Source organism: Bison bison, unplaced genomic scaffold (assembly GCF_000754665.1).
Source record: "Bison bison bison isolate TAMUID 2011002044 unplaced genomic scaffold, Bison_UMD1.0 scf7180017864213, whole genome shotgun sequence".
NCBI lineage: Eukaryota > Metazoa > Chordata > Mammalia > Artiodactyla > Bovidae > Bison > Bison bison.
This window is the reverse complement of record NW_011494785.1, coordinates 8,362,915-8,382,509: the sequence shown is the minus strand read 5'-3', so window position 1 is coordinate 8,382,509 and position 19,595 is coordinate 8,362,915. Positions and strand designations below refer to the sequence as shown.

The 19,595-nt window shown below is 36.0% G+C and overlaps 1 protein-coding gene across 1 annotated transcript in view; it reads right to left on the bottom strand.

The window, feature by feature from the left end:
* Positions 1-6,364, bottom strand: part of SAMSN1 (SAM domain, SH3 domain and nuclear localization signals 1) — a 57,702-nt gene extending 51,338 nt beyond the window's left edge. Inside the window, exon 1 of the mRNA XM_010845140.1 lies at positions 6,187-6,364. Within this exon, the coding sequence (XP_010843442.1) occupies positions 6,187-6,243 (57 nt within the window). The 5' untranslated portion in view covers positions 6,244-6,364. The remainder of the gene's footprint in view (positions 1-6,186) is intronic.
* Between the last annotated feature and the right edge of the window lie 13,231 nt (positions 6,365-19,595).

Sequence of the window (19,595 nt, the reverse complement as noted above, 5' to 3'; positions counted from 1 at the left end):
TAAATTGGAGGTTAGGGGAAGGAGTTCCATAAGCCCCTTGTGTAATTACTTGGTCTAAAGTAAGCACCAGTTCAAATAAACACTTCACCTTTTTTCTTATACTTGGTTAGAAAAGAGTTAAAATATATCTTAACAGTCTTGATAGGAAAAGCAATGAAGAAAGCTCTTTAATGCCACAACTATGTGTCATCCTTGTCTAGGAGCATAAATTTGCACAGCGGGCAGTGCGGTGAAAACAACTCATAATCAACTCATCACCTCTCATCATTGCTAGGATCAAATGCAAATGGGAAAGAATGCCACTTCAGTCATTGCTAGTGAAAATTAGCATCTGTGACACTAATGGTGTCTCATTTAGTATGCACTTTAGATTTTAAAAAATGGTAAAAAAAAATAAATAAATAAAAGCGCTATTTCCAGAACTGCCATTATTCCAAAGTTTTCCTTTAAAATAACAGCGGTATTTGAATCTCCTTTACTAAAAGAAAAACCTCAGTTAAAATTTATTAACACAGATCATTAATCCCAGCCAAATAGAGGTCAACTTGTTCTAATTACAGTGTCAGAGCCTCTGTGGGGTCTACTCCTTCTCTATTTTCAAAGTTTCTACCATATTTCCTGACCTGGAACAGTGGTCTACTTGTTAGGTAACAATGGGACACTCTAGGGATTCTTGCACAACATATTGGAGTCTTTCTTAAAACTTAAATAAAACTTAGAAATGAATTACATGTATTTACACACAGACATACAAACTTTCTTATGTACACACGAATAGACTTGCAAACAAGAATAATGAAAATACATAGTACTGGTCAGTTTTCATATTTGAACCAGGTTGCATACAGGAAATCAAGAAAATTCATTCCTTTTACAAATACTTATTAAGAGCGTACTTCATTGAAGGTATTATACTAGATTTAGGAGGGAAATACATGCTTTTACTTATCTCAATACTAGATCATGATATTTTTGACAATCTGAGCACTTGAATACTAGCAAAGTTGTTCTTATTGTTATTTTACAATTTAAGGTTTTAAAGCTTGGGTGGGCATCTGGAGGGATTTGGCAAGTGGAATTCTTGCATTTAATTAGAGACAGGAATGGAGAACCTCTAAATTCCTTTCCAACTTACAGAAGCTCTTAAAGATACATTGTCCTAGCTTTCCTTAAAATTCAGCTGGTAACTAAGACAGAAATATTAATAATATCTACAGTCTCTAAGCTTGTAATTGTGGCATAATAATGAAGGAGTACCAGAAATTGACATATGTATTTCACACTACACAGTTTTGCTTTTTTCTGTGTATATTTGTGTTACGTTTATTAACCTTCTCTACACCTTCTCATCTACAAGGCTAAAAAGAGATATTCTGTCACAGAAATGTTACAAATATTAAATAAACATACAAAAAGTTCTAAACACTGGTATGTAATAACCCCATAATAAATATAGCAAACTAGCACAGTTCAGTTAGAAAAAATAGTTAAGGAAAATCTCATTCTATAATTTAAGCATTTATAGAGTGTAATGAGATCATGAGCTTCCCTGATAGCTCAGTAGGTAAAGAATCCGCTTGCAATGCAGGAGACCCTGGTTTGATTCCTGGGTCAGGAAGAGCCACTGGAGAAGGGATAGGCTACACACTCCAGTATTCTTGGGCTTCCCTAGTGGCTCAGCTGGTAAAGAATCCGCCTGGAATGTGGGAGACCTGGGTTTGATCCCTGGGTTGGGAAGATCCCCTGGAGAAAGGAAAGGCTACCCACTCCAGTATTGTGGCCTGGAGAATTGCATGGACTGTATAATCCATGGAATCATAAAGAGTCAGACAAGACTGAGTGACTTTCACTTCACTTCACTGAGATCATATATTTTGAACTCTGAGTCCTAGATGTGCTTAAATTTTTTTACATCACAATAAATAGTAGATACTAGTGATGAGAAGGTAAAAACAAAATTAAAAAAGGAAAGTATAGTACCTATCTAATATGTTAAGCAAGGCTATTATGGACTGACTAATCTAAATGTAGAATACTCAATCATTTATCAAGAAGAAATTTATCAAATGTCTTTCTTAATTTGTACTTACTTAGGCCCCATAGCAGAGAAGGCAATGGCAACCCGCTCTAGCACTCTTGCTTGGAAAATCCCATGCACGGAGGAGCCTGGTAGGCTGCAGTCCATGGGGTCGCTAAGAGTCAGGCACGACTGAGCGACTTCACTTTCACTTTTCACTTTCATGCATTGGAGAAGGAAATGGCAACCCACTCCAGTGTTCTTGCCTGGAGAATCCCAGGGACAGAGGAGCCTGGTGGGCTGCCGTCCAAGGGGTCACACAGAGTCAGACACGACTGAAGCGACTTAGCAGCAGCATGCCCCATAAAGAGTTCCCTTGAATTAGGAAATGGTACCACTCCAATATTCTTGCCTGGAAAATTCCATGGACAGAGGAGCCTTGCAGGCTATAGTCCATGGAATCACAAAGAGTCAGACGAGACTGAGTAACTGAACGCACATGCTCGCGTGCACACACGCACATGCACAAAGAGACTTGTGAGACATGAATTATAACAGACATGAATTATAACATGAACTATAACAATTATGGAATATTTCTGGTTTCTCCTTCTTAACCTACAATATGAATCTGTTATAATACATGTGAATGCAATTGGTCCTATTTATGAACTATTTGAAGAAAGGAGTCCATACCAAAACTGGAGAAATAGAGAAATAAAGGATGAAAAAGAAGACATACTAATCAATTATAGATGGTAAAACTGTACTTTGATATGTTTTGATTTTTTTTGATATATGGACATTGATAAGTCTCATAAGAAAATAATAAATTATTTTGTATCAGTTCAGTTCAGTTCAGTTCAGTCACTCAGTCGTGTCAGACTCTTTGCGACCCCATGTATCGCAGCACGCCAGGCCTCCCTGTCCATCACCATCTCCTGGAGTTCACTCAAACTCACATCCATTGAGTCGGTGATGCCATCCAGCCATCTCATCCTCTGTCGTCCCCTTCTCCTCCTGCCCCCAATCCCTCCCAGCATCAGAGTCTTTTCCAGTGAGTCAACTCTTCACACGAGGTGGCCAAAGTACTAGAGTTTCAGCTTTAGCATCATTCCCTCCAAAGAATACCCAGGGCTGATCTCCTTCAGAATGGACTGGTTGGATCTCCTTGCAGTCTAACGGACTCTCAGGAGTCTTCTCCAATACCACAGTTCAAAATATAAGCTCATAAAACCTATTGCTGCATTATATATCCATGGAAGTTTTGAACCATCTTACAACCATAGGACATATTTTAAAATATATTTTAAAATACGAATAACAAAGTCCTTCTCCATTATTTCCATTTCAGATGAACAGCTTCGTAATTCATATTTAAGGAACAATGTTTGGTATAATATGCATTCATGATTTGAATTGGGTATAGGGGTTTCCCTTATGGCCCAGTGGGTAAATAATTTACCTGCCAATGCAGGAGATGGGGGTTCCATCCCTGGGTCAGAATGATCCCCTGGAGAAGGAAATGGAAACCCACTCCAGTATACTTGCCTGGAGAATCCCCATGGACAGAGGAGCCTGGTGGGCTACAGTCCATGGGGTCACAAAGAGTTGGACACAGCTGAGCAAGTAAGCCCAGCAGCACATTAGGTCACCTGGACTATAAGCCACAGGAGTTAACATGAACTGCGTGACTAAATAATAGTTTCCTCATTTTTAATGTGGTTGCTTCTTACCTACTTTAGCACTTACAACTGAAAAACAAGGAAATCTCTCTCAGAAATTTTGAAAGAATACAGCACAAGGGGGCTTCCCAGATAGCTCAGTGGTAAAGAATCAGCCTGCCAATGTAGGAGACAAGCTTTGATCCCTGGGTTGGGAAGATCCTCTGGAGGAGGAAAAGGAAACCCACTCCAGTATTCTTGCCTGAAAAATCCCAGGGGCAGAGGAGCCAGGCAGGCTACAGGCCGCACGGTCGCAAAGAGTCAGACACGACTGAGTATGTAATGCTAAAAGCTGCAGCACAAAGTGTATGTTTCTGGGTCAGGAGATGTGCATGATTGTCTGGATGCAGTTAATCCATGTAGACAGCAATTCCCTATATTTCAGACTGGTTTCTTGATGGTTCTATTCTATCTTTCTAAACACAGGCCCTATATTCCCTTCTAGTCAATGAAGGATTTGAAATCCTCATTCTACTAGTCATTTATTTGTAGGAATCTCCACCATCTCTTCTGGATTTGGCTTTTTGTCCATAAAGTACATAAAGAAAATTACCCAGTAAAATAAACATGAATTAAAGCAAAGTTATTTCTAAGACAGAATTATAATAATTGGAAAAAAATATTAACTCCATATTAAAAGGAAAGGATTTAGCTGGAATGTATGAACAATACTTTTTCATATACATTCACATATCTCTTTAAATTCATATAAAATGAAACCATGCATCTAAAGAAAACAGGAATCCATTCACAACAAAAAATGTTTCCAATGTGACTATTTTCTGTGATATATTTTGCTCTCAGATATATACTTTATCAAATATATTTTTACTTTTATGAGTAAGAAACTCAGTAGTATGAACAATATTCTACTTCTATTACAATAGCCCCTGCAATTAAGGTAAAAGATAATCATAGACTAAAATATCATTTTGAAAGTTATTCCATGACATAAATATGATAGCAGCTCACTACATAATAGGGTTCTTATGAGGTACTCTAACTCTAAACTGTAAATACTTGGATGAAAACCACTGCTTTGAATTAATTTTTGTGAATTAATTTCCCTAAAACCTAGTTTTGTCAACTCAATGTTGGTTGCATTTAATCAAGCAAATTTTGTAGAAAATTAATCTTAAATGGAAAGGTAAGCAATGCTTGTTGTACTCTTTGGGAAATGTTACCTTGCATTTGCATTTTTATTCTACTAGGGGAAAAGACAGAAATCATGATATGTTATCCAGCTATATTTAAGTAGAAATGCTTGCCTATCCTTTATCAGGCCTTTTTGTCAGAAAAAATTAATATTGAAAATCATTTATTCTCAGTTTCCAAATATCAGAAATCATTTATTTTTAGTTTCCTTCAGAGAGGTTTTGTGGTAACTTGCAAAGAGTTATAAAATATAAAATATTGACTATTGTTCAATGCCATGACAATTCAAAAGTTCACAATCAATTACCAATTCCTTTCTGTCTGGAAGGTACCAAGCAAATAAATTCCAATAATAGATAATAAATCAACCCTCTAAAAAAGACATTTGACCTCAGTTATTGTTTATTTACAAGCATATTTAAAATGTTTACCTAAGAAACTAAAAAAAATGTATAGGTTTTGGAAAAATTCGCTGACACCAGTATTTCAGAGATATTTTCCTTTATGATACTAATGAAACTAATTTAGAGTCATACAATAGAATCCAAACTTTGTTATCTCATACCTTTTTTTTAAGTAGTCATTAACAATTATTTTCAAGACAAAGAATAGAATAACATTTCAAATAGAATCAGTTCAACAAATCTATACATTATGGAGTTTTGATGTTTCCCAAACAACCCAATCCTCTCTCAAGTAGTGGAGCTAGTTCAAGAGAGAAAGTAGTAAAAATAGCCTCTATAATAAGCTATCATATTTTAGTTTGAAGAAATGAGAAACATCAAATATTCAATCAAAACATCTCTATTTTGTAACCTTCTCATAATGCATTATGAAAAGTTGAGACTGTAAGAAATAAAATGCACTTGGTAGATTATTAAATAGACTTTGCCACCTTTATAGTTATTGAGAACATACAATATTGTAAAGTAATTAGCCTCCAATTAAAATAAATAAATTTATATTAAAAAAAAGAATATACACAAAGATTTCATAATGTCAGTCTTTCAGAGATCACCAAAATGATTTCCATGGAGCTGACAGTATGAGCTCAGAGTTCAGTTACAGTTGTAAATAATCAAATATGCCCTATAAGATAAAATTACATAGACAATAATTGTCAGCTATCATTTAACAGCTAATGTTCGATTCAGTTTTTCCCATATTTGCCATGAAGCTTTCAACCATATGGTTGAACTGATTTCTTATGGGCAGATAAAAACCATGTGTCTCTGTGTGCGTTCTATTAAATACATTGGTTTTGTTTGACTATGTATGAAATCACCATACCTTAGGCTTTTGATGTTTTTCCTTCTCTGAAGCATTGGATGGTTTTCTCTTCAGCATTTTGAATTCACACTACTCCAAATGAGTGCACTTTCTGGTGTTACAGAAATGACTGAAGACTGTCAGCAGTGTGCTCTCTAATGTGTACAGCCACAGAGAAGTTTGAATCTAGTAACCTGCCACTTCCTCTTTTTGGTCAGGATATGACTTCACATCTACATGGGTAAAGTTTTTGTTTTTTTTTTTAACAGTAATTCTTTGGTAACTTTTAACATTCTGTTCTTGCTATATTCTATGAGGTAGATCCCTAACTAAACCTCACACATCAGCATCCCTGCAGTTATAAGGGCCATGAAGATTTCAAAATAACACATTTTTTCAGTTTATAAAAAAATAAAAATCTGTAACACATTCCATGAGATAGATAGATAGGTAGAGATAAGTAGAGAGAAGAAAACATCTGAGCTAATAAATGAAGCAAAACTTGAGATATGAACTTTATAGTATGTAAAAAATGAAGAGAATACTCAGGGTAGTCAACTTTGCATTCCCATGTAAACCTTATTGGAAGATGTAATAAGCTAGATTTTAAACAATACTAAAAAGAGTTCCAGAAAAACAACTATTTCGCTTTATTGACTATGGAAAAGCATTTGACTGTGTGGATCACAATAAATTGTGGAAAATTCTGAAAGAGATGGGAATACCAGACCACCTGACCTGCCTCTTAAGAAACCTGTATGCAAGTCAGGAAGCAACAGTTAGAACTGGACATGGGACAACAAACCGGTTCCAAACAGGAAAAGGAGTACATCAAGGCTGTATATTGTCACCCACTTATTTAACTTATATGCAGAGTACATCATAAGAAACACTGGGCTGGAGGAAGCACAAGCTGGAATCAAGGTTGCTGGGAGAAATATCAATGACCTCAGATATGCAGATGACACCACCCTTATGGCAGAAAGTGAAGAAAAACTAAAAAGCCTCTTGATGAAAGTGAAAGAGAGTGCAAAAGTTGGCTTAAAGCTCAACATTTAGAAAACTAAGATCATGGCATCTGGTCCCATCACTTCATGTGAAATAGATGGGGAAACAGTGGAAACAGTGTCAGACTTAACTTTGGGGGGCTCCAAAATCACTGCAGATGGTGACTGCAGCCATAAAGACGCTTACTCCTTGGAAGGAAAGTTATGACCAACATAGATAGCATATTCAAAAGCAGAAACATTACTTTACATTACTTTGCCAACAAAGGTCCGTCTAGTCAAGGCTATGGTTTTTCCTGTGGTCATGTATGGATATGAGAGTTGGACTGTGAAGAAAGCTGAGCGCTGAAGAATTGACGCTTTTGAACTATGGTGTTGGAGAAGACTCTTGAGAGTCCCTTGGACTGCAAGGAGATCCAACCAGTCCATCCTAAAGGAGGTCAGTCCTGGGTGTTTATTAGAAGGACTGATGCTAAAGCTGAAACTCCAATACTTTGGCCACCACATGCGAAGAGTTGACTCATTGGAAAAGACCCTGATGCTGGGCAGGATTAGGGGCAGGAGGAGAAGGGGACGACAGAGGATGAGATGGCTGGATGGCATCACCGACTTGATGGACGTGGGTTTGGGTGGACTCCGGTAGTTGTTGATAGACAGGGAGGCCTGGCATGCTGCGATTCATGGGGTCACAAAGAGTCAGACACGACTGAGCAACTGAACTGAACTGAATCCTATTTAAAGCATATATGCACATTTTAAAGAACAGTATGGATGAAATTCATATAAATAGGAATAGGAATCCAGAAGTAAATTATTATGCATAATGTTACTTTGTGAACACATTACTAGGCTGTAAAGTGAAAGTGAAGTAGCTCAGTTGTATCTGACTCTTTTTGACCCCATGGACTATAGCCTACAAGTTTCCTCCAGCCATGGAATTTTCTAGGCAAGAGTACTGGAGTGGGTTGCCATTTCCTTCTCTAGGGGATCTTCCCCAACCCAGGGATCAAACCTGGGTCTCCAGCATTGTAAGCAGACGATTTTACCATCTGAGCCACCAGGGAAGCTCCTTATGTTGTAAATTCCTGATTAATAAGGAAATGAATTAAACAGAAGCCTCAATTAACCAGATGTCTTTCTGCTACAAACTGCATTGCCATATGTTGATAATTGCTAATAGAGTGGTGATCCAGTGGATCAATGGTACCTTCAAATGAAGCATCCCAAGTCCTTATTTAATAGTCCTGGAGTAGAGCTAATATGACTTAGAAAGAATTTCCCCATCAAACTACAGGATTTAGCATTTTTTATTATAATGTCAAAACCAACATAGCCTGGAAAGTAAAAGCAAGAAGTTCAAGCTTTCTTATTACTTAGGGATTTACCAAAGGGAGACTTGTAAAATCTCTGAAACTCCACTTCTATTAAAACCAGCTTGTTAAGGGAATCAAACTAGATTTTGTTTATAAAACCCCTGGGTTGAAAACCAGTGGTACCATATTCTTAATGAGCAGCTTTTCTAGGTGAAAAATCAACTGACCTTATTTCTCAGTCTTTACTCATACCTCTAAGCCCTTCCTCCCCAAAACCCAGTTCTAGTGTTCAAATTTCACTGATTCATTTAACAAATATTAAATTGTCTGTTTTGTGCTGTCTGATAATATATCAAGCCACCTGAGTAGCTAAAATATAGTTTATGTTCTGTAACAGAATTGAAGGAATACACCTGTTAAGATATTATGCTTCTTCTACTGGATATTAAGAGCAGGTTTATATTTTTCAAGAGTTATCAGGCTGGTAGTTTCCAAATAGTGACAGGGTATGACACTAAAGAACCTGAGTACTCTGAAGTTGGGTAATTCCCTAGAACTATGCTTCTTTTCAAACTTTCTGTTGGTGCTTAAGTTGAAGAAGTGATCTAAGTAAAACAACAACAACAACAACAACTTCAGAAACTGAAAGTCATGAAAAAATGTATTTCTTATTGAAACACTTACAACCTCTGTGCCCCCATTTTTTCATCTGTGAATAGAAATTTAACTCAATTGCGGAGTTTGGTCAATAACATGGGAATGATAATGTGCTTACTACATGTTAGGGTTTTGGTGAGAATAAAAGGAAATGCCAATAAAGAATTACTTACGTAAAAGATGTTTTATATCAAGAAATGTTCATGGATCTTAAAGACGCAGAAGCTTTTAATAGTTTTGCTTGGAATAATGTTTTCTATAGATTATATTTCTACAGTGATAACTAAAGAGTAGAAAATAGTCACATTCATGGTGACCATAGCTGGACTATATGCAGTTTTTAAAAGTGCTGCACTCTAGCAGCTTCTGCATTGCACTCAGTTGTGCCCACCTCTTTGCAGTCCCGTGGACTGTAGCCTGCCAGTCCCCTCTGTCCATGGGATTTTCCGGTACAAGAATACTGGAATGCATTGCCATTTCCTTCTCCAGGGGACCTTTCCAACCCAGGGACTGAAGCTGAAGAAAATCTTACTTTTATGATCTCTAGGCATTTTACCATCATCAAGACTCTAAGAAATATTCAAAATGTAAATAATACTTGAACTTGATCCTCAGAATTAAATACGGGAGAAGCAATTTTCCAACCTTCTCTTCTACTCAAGAAAAAATGTTTTCTGAAGACTAAAAGACATATATGACATTTGAGGTTCTGTTACAATCTGTATTAAACACCTTAGCCCTCAAAAAAACCTCAGTTGACACAGTAACGAATGTTGTGACCAATTATCTTCTATTTTGTGGAATTCTGGATCCATGGAAATGTTTAATGACTCACCCAGAGTGATATAGCAAGTTCTTAAGTCAAAGGTATATAGAGCAGGAATGAGGTAGAAAGTCAGTACAGAGCACAAAAATTTCCCATCATGACTGAACTAAACCACATGTTGCTTAAAAAATATTCTGAAACAGGGAAATTGCAAAAGAGCAAAGTCTTGGTGCTTTGTTTTCACACATTACCTTAATGGTCTTAACCCAGGCAAGGTGAAAAAAGCCTGGGACTTTGTGGCATGTATGTCAATTACAACCTCTGCGTCATAGTGGGTAAGTCAAAATTGTAAAGAAATTGCAAATTGATGACAGCTATTGTGGTGTATTTGATGAGAAAGTAAAGTGAGACATAAAAGAGTTGTTTCAGCAGTCCAAGAAATATTTACTGGCAGATTGCTAAGATGTAATAATCAAATTCAAATCAAATTCAGATTCAGATTAATTCCCGTCAGCAGAAAGAGAATGCATTGTTCATAAGGACAATAAGTCCCTGAAACTCTGCAGTTGCTGTTTCTCACTATAAATATTAAAAAAGTCATGGTGGTTAATCCCACAAGGTTATCCCAAAGGGTCCACTCTTGGTGTGCTCAAAACATTATGTTTCAGGTAGAGGAGAGTTGCTGGTCGCACCCTAGGTATCTTGGGAAGCCTCTTGGGAGAGAACTTGGCCCTGTGACAATATTTCTTATTTTAAATTTCTAAAGAGATAATGTAGTGCATTATCTCACTATCTTAGCTCTAGGAGAAATAGAGATGTGAGATAAACAAAGAAGATTAACAGTCTGAGATGCATGGTGAACCTAAAGAATCATACAGGAAAAAAAACTGTTTTGAAAGAGAGAACATCTTAGATCACATCTATGCATGACAAGATGTTTGAAACAATATAAGAGGAGATTCAGTAAAAAAAAAAAATGAGGAGGACCAGTCATCAGTGACTAAAACAATCAGGGGATCTGATTAAAATATATGCACATTTGTTGTCGTTGTTTAGTCGATAAATTGTGTCTTACTCTTTTGCAACCCCATGGACTGTAGCTCGCCAGGCTCCTCTGTCCAAGGGATTTTCCAGGCAAGAATACTGGGGTGGATTGCCATTTCCTTCTCCAGGGGAATTTCCCAACACCAGGAGTGAACCCATGTCTCCTGCTTGGCAGACAGATTATCACTGAGCCACCTGGGAAGCTCTTATATGGAAATTACTTAGGTTATTCAACAAATTATAAATACATATTTTCTAAGTGGTTGCCACAATAAGTAATGATAAAACAAAATTTCATACCTTTATGATTAAAGGTTTAATATTCATGAAGTCATTCTCAAAGTTAACTATAATAATGATAGTTATCATTTTGAATGCTTATTATATGCTTGGCATTGTGCTCTGTGCTTCGTTCATATTTCCCATGTAACTCTCAAAAAAATCTCTGTAAGCTGGTACTAACATTATCATTCCCAACTTCCAGGTGAGGTTAGGTAACATGTCCAGTTTGCACAGCTAGGAAGTGGTGGAGTCAGGATTCAATCCAAAATCCTACTTCATAAACATTGCTCTGTACCATAGTTATGCCTAAAGACCTGACATAAAATAGGAGTGATTTATAAGGGTGGGAGAGAGTAAGCTGAGCTACTGATTGGAAAGTGTTTCAACCTTTCAGTTCAGTTCAGTTCAGTCGCTCAGTCATGTCCGACTCTTTGCGACCCCATGAATCACAGCACTCCAGGCCTCCCTGTCCATCACCAACTCCCGGAGTTCACTGAGACTCACGTCCATCGAGTCGGTGATGCCATCCAGCCATCTCATCCTCTGTCGTCCCCTTCTCCTCCTGCCCCCAATCCCTCCCAGCATCAGAGTCTTTTCCAATGAGTCAACTCTTCGTGTGAGGTGGCCAAAGAACTGGAGTTTCAGTTTTAGCATCATTCCCTCCAAAGAACACCCAGGACTGATCTCCTTTAGAATGGACTGGTTGGATCTCCTTGCAGTCCAAGGGACTCTCAATCTTTAGGTGTGTATAAAATGTGAAACCAGGAAGCATGTAACTAGTCTAAAGCCCTCTTCTTCAATTAAGACTTAACATCGCATGGACAAACCTTCTAGCTTTTCAGGGTCCTTCCTCAAGCCAAGCTACTTTGTAGTGCCTCTAAGAAGAATCAAAAGCCCCCCAATGCTGTCATTAAAATCATTTTCTCTAATTTCACAATTATTAAAATCGAGGTAGGAGCACAGATTAGATTTGTCTTCATGTTATGAAATTTCCTAGGTTCTGAAGTTCCCTTATGATGGCTTTTGATAAGGTATCCATCTATAAATTGATCTCCAGTTACTATAATAAATGTATTCTATTTCCTCCTTGATCTGGAGCTATAGAAACCCACTTTATGTTTCTAAAAATTATTTATTATTCTCTTAACCTTTGACATTTCATCTCATTAGTTTTTGCTTGCTTCAGTATCACACCCAAATTATGGTCATAATCTTCACATTTATATAGTTTCCATTTTACACTTCAAAATGTCATTTCATATTTTGTAGAAATGAAAATGCTTACCCTAAAAAATAAAAAAAAAGAAGCTCCCTGTCACATCCTTTTATTTTTCCCAGACTTATTTCAATTCTTTGTATGATCCCTCTAGTATTAAAACAATTTTTCTCATTAGTTAAATTAATTTTTTTCTATAAGATAGGCCCATAGTTTCTTGACTTATGTATTAGACATTATCTATTGGTTCCTGTTTTGTCCTTGAGGATTTTGTACTCCTTTCACTTCCCAACTTCCTTTTAATTATTTAGTTAGATCAATAGTTATTATCATTTTGTAAATATTGTAAATGAATAAGTAAAATTAGGTATAGTGTTTTGTGTTCCCTTTGTTGTTTATTTTTGGAGTTCATAATGGGTAATATATCCCAAATTAATGCCCACAACAAATTAATCAACTGATTTATTTTGAACATTGACGTTTACCCACCATATTTATAATTGTAAATGACCAAACATTTAAATTTTCTTTTTCCTTCATTCAGTGGGGTTTGATTGTTTTCTAAGGATACAATCCTAAGGCTGAAATAGAAATTCTCAACCACCTCTTGGTTTGGATTATCTTTGACCTCAGCCTCACATCATCTTTTTTGTCTACTCTTTCATTTATAGAAACATAGCTCCTTAATGGAAATGCTTTAGGACCTTGTAGATCCTTCACATTCAAACACAATTTTGAGTTGGTATTCTAGCTTCATTCTTCCTTAGAATCTAGAAGGCCTCTCCATTGTCATCTAGCTTCCAAAGTTGTTGTTGAGAAGTCTAACACTATTTTGATTCCTGGTTTATTGTAGATGGATTTCTCCTAACCGTCTTGCCCCCACAGAAAGAATATATACATATTATTCCTTTTATCTTTGGTATGCCTTAAAATGTCATAGTATATGTCTTAATGTACATTACTGTTTCATTCTCTGTACTGCTCACTCAATGGTTCTTCAAACTGGAAAAACACAACCTAAGGTCTATTTAATTAATAAATGGTTCATCTCTTTCTCTGTTCTCTCTTTCTGGAAATTTTAATAAGACAATGTTAGAAACCCTGATTGATATTTTCATTTTGATATATTTCTCTGTTTCCTTCTTTTCCTTCTTCTTCTTCCTTTTTTTTTTTTTTTACTCTCTAGGAAATTCAATTACCTTTCTACTAATCATTATAACAAATATTTTCTTTTAACTATAATGTTGTATTTTGTAAAACTTCTGATTATTTTCTTTCATAACACTTTGCTCTTTTTTTAAAATATAGTGGTAACATGTCATGAAATCAATTAACATGCAACAATATGGATGAATCTTAGAAATGCAAGAGAAGAAGAGTTCACAAAAGAATTTTAAATGGCATGAAACTCTTTAGAAAATATACATATATAGTTTTAAAAAATAAAATAAATGAATGAGTAAAATAGGAACATTACTTGAGTGGAGAGAGTCAGGGAGATGGAAAGGAGGTTCAGTGTAGATGGGTACAGGTTATTTTTGAGGTCCTAGCTTTATTTCAAGGCTATATTTTAGTAATCTATTTTAAAGACTAACTAAACAAAAGTAAAGCTTTGAGAATATTCTATTCTTAATTCTTGGAAAGGAGGTAAAATATAATGGGTAAGAGGGTGGACTTCAAACAGACTGCTGCTGCTAAGTCACTTCAGTCGTGTCTGACTCTGTGTGACCCCACAGACGGCAGCCCACCAGGCTCCCCCGTCCCTGGGATTCTCCAGGCAAGAACACTGGAGTGGGTTGCCATTTCCTTCTTCAATGCAGGAAAGTGAAAAGTGAAAGTGAAGTCGCTCAGTCGTGTCCGACCCTCAGTGACCCCATGAACTGCAGGCTTCCAGGCTTGACTCAGATCAGATCAGATCAGTCGCTCAGTCATGTCCGACTCTTTGCGACCCCATGAATCGCAGCACACCAAGCCTCCCTGTCCATCACCAACTCCCGGAGTTCACTGAGACTCACGTCCATCGAGTCAGTGATGCCATCCAGCCATCTCATCCTCTGTCGTCCCCTTCTCCTCCTACCCCCAATCCCTCCCAGCATCAGAGTCTTTTCCAATGAGTCAACTCTTCGCATGAGGTGGCCAAAGTACTGGAGTTTCAGCTTTAGCATCATTCCTTCCAAAGAAATCCCAGGGCTGATGACTACTTGGGTTCAAATCATGGTTCTGCAATTTTCTAAGATGTCCTTGGCTATACTTAACCAACTATACTATACTTAACCTTTCTTTAAAATGGACAGTAGTTGCTACCTCAAAGGAATTGCTATGAGGATTAAATAACTAACCATTATTAAGTTAGTAGAAAAGTGACTGGCATATACTAAACACTAAGAACTAACTAAATACATGGAATATATTCTCTTATCTTTCTGAGGTGATTGATTACCATTTTATAATTTCCTTCTGTTCCTTTTGTTGTCTTCGTTTCTTTCTGATTTCTTTCTTCTGTTTTCTTTGACCTCTGGCTTTCACCTTTGAGGCTTTCTTCAAATGTCTAGTGATTTTTGGCTATTGATACATTGCTAAGAGCATCATATAAAAATCAAGCCATATTATCAGAAGACCCTAGATGACAGGTTCTGGAATTTTGTTCTCTGAGATCATCAGGATTATTCTATTAATAATCCTCCCATGTCCTGAGTGAACTCTGGGGGAGTAGGGGAGCTTCCTTGCAGGCTTCAAATGCTGACGCTCTGAGGGGCTCTTTGGTGCACATGGACTCACTTCATTGCAGCATCCTTTCCTGCAGGTTCTGAGACTGACTTTCTCCAATCCTCCATTCACCCTCCATCATCACAAACATTAGCTGGCATCTAGTCTACTCTTTTATCAAATGCCTTTGTCTTAATGGGTTTGCATCTTTTTGGTAGATATTTATGGATTATATGCTATATTTAAGCAGAGTCTAGTTTTTCCAACTATTCATATTTTTATCATCTCCAACTGTCTTCTTCATTCTGCCCTTGAAAACATGTATGTCTCTATCTTACTTGCTAAATTCCTAATTACATGGAGCATGTAGCTAATTACATAAAGCTGATCCCTGTCCTGCCACTTCAAATTTATAACATTTAAGATTGATATAAAACATGGCTACTGCATGACACAGTAGGAAGAAGGCAGGAACAAATATGAAGTCTTTCAATAGAAACCCATTCTCACATTTAAATAACTGTGTTCTCTCCATTTTTGTAGATTCTTCTCACAAGCACAGAAATACAGTATCCTGTGAAAATAGTTAACTTTTTCATTATTTACAGCCTAAAACAATTAACAAATGTTTTATTGAAAATCTTCAAAGCAATTTTTAAACTAAGAATATAATCTAGTACTTCTTGAATCATATCTTATTAGGCTAAAAGGAAATTCTGTTCGTAATATATAATACTGACTGAATAAATTGAATTAACTTTGCACAAAAATATTTTTAAATTAATTATTATCTGAGCATAGTACATGTACTATTAAAATTCCCTGTTTTTCTTTAAGATCAGGTATAAGTATGTCCACTCTCACCACTTTTATTCAACATAGCCACTTTTATTCAACATAGTTGCAAGTGTTAGCCACAGCAATAAAAGAAAAAAAGGAATTAAAAGGAATCCAAATTGTAAAAGAAAAAGTGAAACTGTCCCTGTTTGCAGATGACTTGATCTGATACATAGAAAAGTTTAAAGATGCCACCAGAACACTACCAGAGCTCATCAATGAATTTAGTAAAGTTGCAAGATACAAAATTAATATACAAAAGTCTGTTGCATTTCTATACACTAACAATTAACTATCGGGAAGAGAAATTAAGGAAACAACTCAGTTTACCATTGTGTCAAAAAGGATAAAATACCTGGGGGTAAATCTACCTAAGGAAGGAAAAGACCCATACTCAGAAAACTATAAAACACTGCTGAAAGAAATTGGAGATGACATGAACACATGGAAAGATATATCCAACGATTGGATTGGAGGAATTAATATTGTTATAATGACCACACTATCCAAAGCAATCCATCTATCCAATACAATTCCTATCAAAATATCCATCATGTTTTTCACTGGACTAGAACAAATAATTTAAAATTTTGTATGGAAACACAAAAGACTGAGTAGCCAAAATAATCCTGAGAAAGAAGAATGGAGCTGGAGGAATCATACTCTGACTTCAGACAATACTGAAAAGCTACAGTAAGCAAAACAGGATGGTATCAGCACAAAAACAGATACATAGATCAATTAAACAGAACCAAGAGCCCAGAAATAAATCCACACACTTATGGTCACTTAACTGATAACAAAGAAGGCAGGATTATAAAGTGAAGAAAAGATAGTCTCTTCAATAAATGGTGCTGGGAAAACTGGACAAATACATGTAAAAGAATGAGTTTAGAACATTTCCTAACACTATCTACATAAATAAACTCAAAATAGATTAAAGATCTAAGTGTAAGATCAAATACTGCAAAACTCCTAGAAGAAACATAGGCAAAGCATTCTTTGACATAAATCACAGTTCTATTTTGGGGGTCTGCCTCCTAGAGTAAAGGAAACAAAAGCAGAAGTAAATAGGACCTAATTAAACTTAAAAGTTTTTGCACAGCAAAAGAAATCATCAACAAAACAAATATCCACTGAATGGGATAAGATATTTAAAAAGACTATGACTGATAAAGGATTAATATCCAACACATATAAACAACTCATACAACTCAACAGCAAACAAAATCCAAAGAACCCAATTTAAAAATGGGTGAAAGAGCTGAATAGACATATTTCCAAAGAGGAAACGCAGATGAACAACAGGCACATGAAAAATGCTCAGTATCACTAATCATCAAGGAAATAAGGTTCAAAACAAAAAAGAGATATCTCCTCACACCTGTCAGAATTGCTATTAATAAGGAACATAAATAGCAAATGATGGAGAGGATGCGGAGAAAAGGGAAACCTCTTACCCTGCATGTGGGAATGTAAACTGGTACGGCTACTATGGAAAACAGTATGGACATTTCTCAAAATCTAAAAGCAGAACCACCATATGACCCAGCAACTCTATTCCTGGGTATATATCTGAAAAAAGTAAAAACACTGATTCAAAAAGATATATATGCACTCCAATGTTCATAGAAGCATTATTTACAATTGCCAAGGTATGCAGGCAACACAAGTGTCCATCAACAGATGAATGAATAAAGAAGATGTAGTAAGTATGCCTGATGGGCTACTACTCAGCTATAGCAAAGATTAAAATTTTGCCCTGTTTAGCAACATGGACGGACTTGGAAGGCATTATGCTAAGTGAAATGCATCAGACAGAGGAAGACAAATGCTGTATGATATCACTTATATGTGGAATCTAAAAAGTGCAATGGGCAATTTGAAAAAAAAAAGAAGAAAGAGACTCACAAATACAGAGAATAAACTAGTGGTTACCAGTGTTGAGAAGGAGGGAGGAAGTGGCAATATAGGGGTAGAAGAATAAAAAGGATTATCATAGAATTATACAAGATTTGTGTGTGTTAAACTTTTGAAAATTATAAAGCATTGCAGAATTTTAAAAAGTCTTTCATTTAGTTTAAAAGTATAGGCTTAAAAGTACTTCTAAAGTCAAAAAAATCCTCTGCTTAATTTGTACTTTTTTCCACAGAAGCACAGGAGGAAGGTAGACTATGCTGATCAATAGACCATGATTTCCTCTAACTACTGAAAAAAAGGTAATTAATAAAATATTCCTGGAGAGATATATAAGAGCTTCCTTTCTTCAGAAATCTATTCTTAAATAGGAAGTACAAAATTACTTTTTTCCTTTCTACTTACACTTGCCAGAAAAATTTATAGCAGATTCAAGAGTGATCAGAATATTTTTCATTCCTTAACATTTGAAGCTATGTTAAAACTGTAAAGCTGTAAATGTTAGTAGCTGTCTAGCCTCTTACTTATACAACCCAAACCCCTAATGTGATCATCTCTTCAACTCTGACTATAATTATGAGATAAAATACTTTAATTGCATATCAGTTTAATTACAAAAGAAATGGAGTGGAACATGATTATGGTGAATGTTTTTAATGTCTACTATAGCAAAATCAAATTTCATAATATTATATATGTACACACACATCATATATATGCATATATATATTTATAAAGTATGTATACATGTGTGTGTATGCATGTATACATGTGTTTTATTTAAATGGAATTCCATTTTTACCTTTTAATTCAAAAGTAATGGTAGAAGGTCTTAGGAGAACAAGTATGTTATAAATAGCACACACTGCCCTCCCTTACCTAACACATAGACTGAGGTTTCCACCTAAAGCGTGAAGCCACAGCAAGGCACAGGTCCTCAGAAACCTTTCTGCATTCTAATTTTAAAGCATTTGTATTGTCATTTCTGGGAAGGGAGAAATCAAGTGATCATTTACAGGAGTTTACAAGTATATTACCCACAATTCAATTCCATTCTCTTCATGAATAAGAAAATTTTCCATAACTTTTGCAATTATACTTGTGAGAAATGAAAGAAAAGTCTGTTTTTCTTTGTCAATCAAGTAGTATGGTGAAGCAAATAATTTCCTTAACATCAATGCCCTGCAACCTAAGAAAACTAACTGGTTAATTGAAACCTGATATCTCTTTGGAAAGAGAGAGAATTCTTTGTTTGATTTTTAAGGGCATGGGATTCCAACCACCATAAGCAACCTCTAAAGCAATCACAGCCTCTGGTTACTAGACCTCTGCTGAGCAAGTCTGGCTTGGGGGTCCACTTTTCTACCTGTCATGGAGGCATGTGATGTGATGAGAGCTTGTGGACTTTAGAAGACTGACATAGCTTTGAGTCGAGTCAAGCTATATAAACTAGAGCACAACATTTGGCTTCTCCAATTTTGAATTTCCTGATGGGTAAAAGGGAAAAATAATGTTTCCTCATGAGATTATTGTTGGGATTAAATGAGACAATATGTATAAAATTCCTGATACAAAAAAAGACCTCAGCTAATGCTACTTTCATGCTTTCTCCTTCAAATGCAAAGACAGAAAAGCAGTAGATCCCCAGGCTTTCAAGTCTTACTTTCATTCTAGATTGTGGTCAC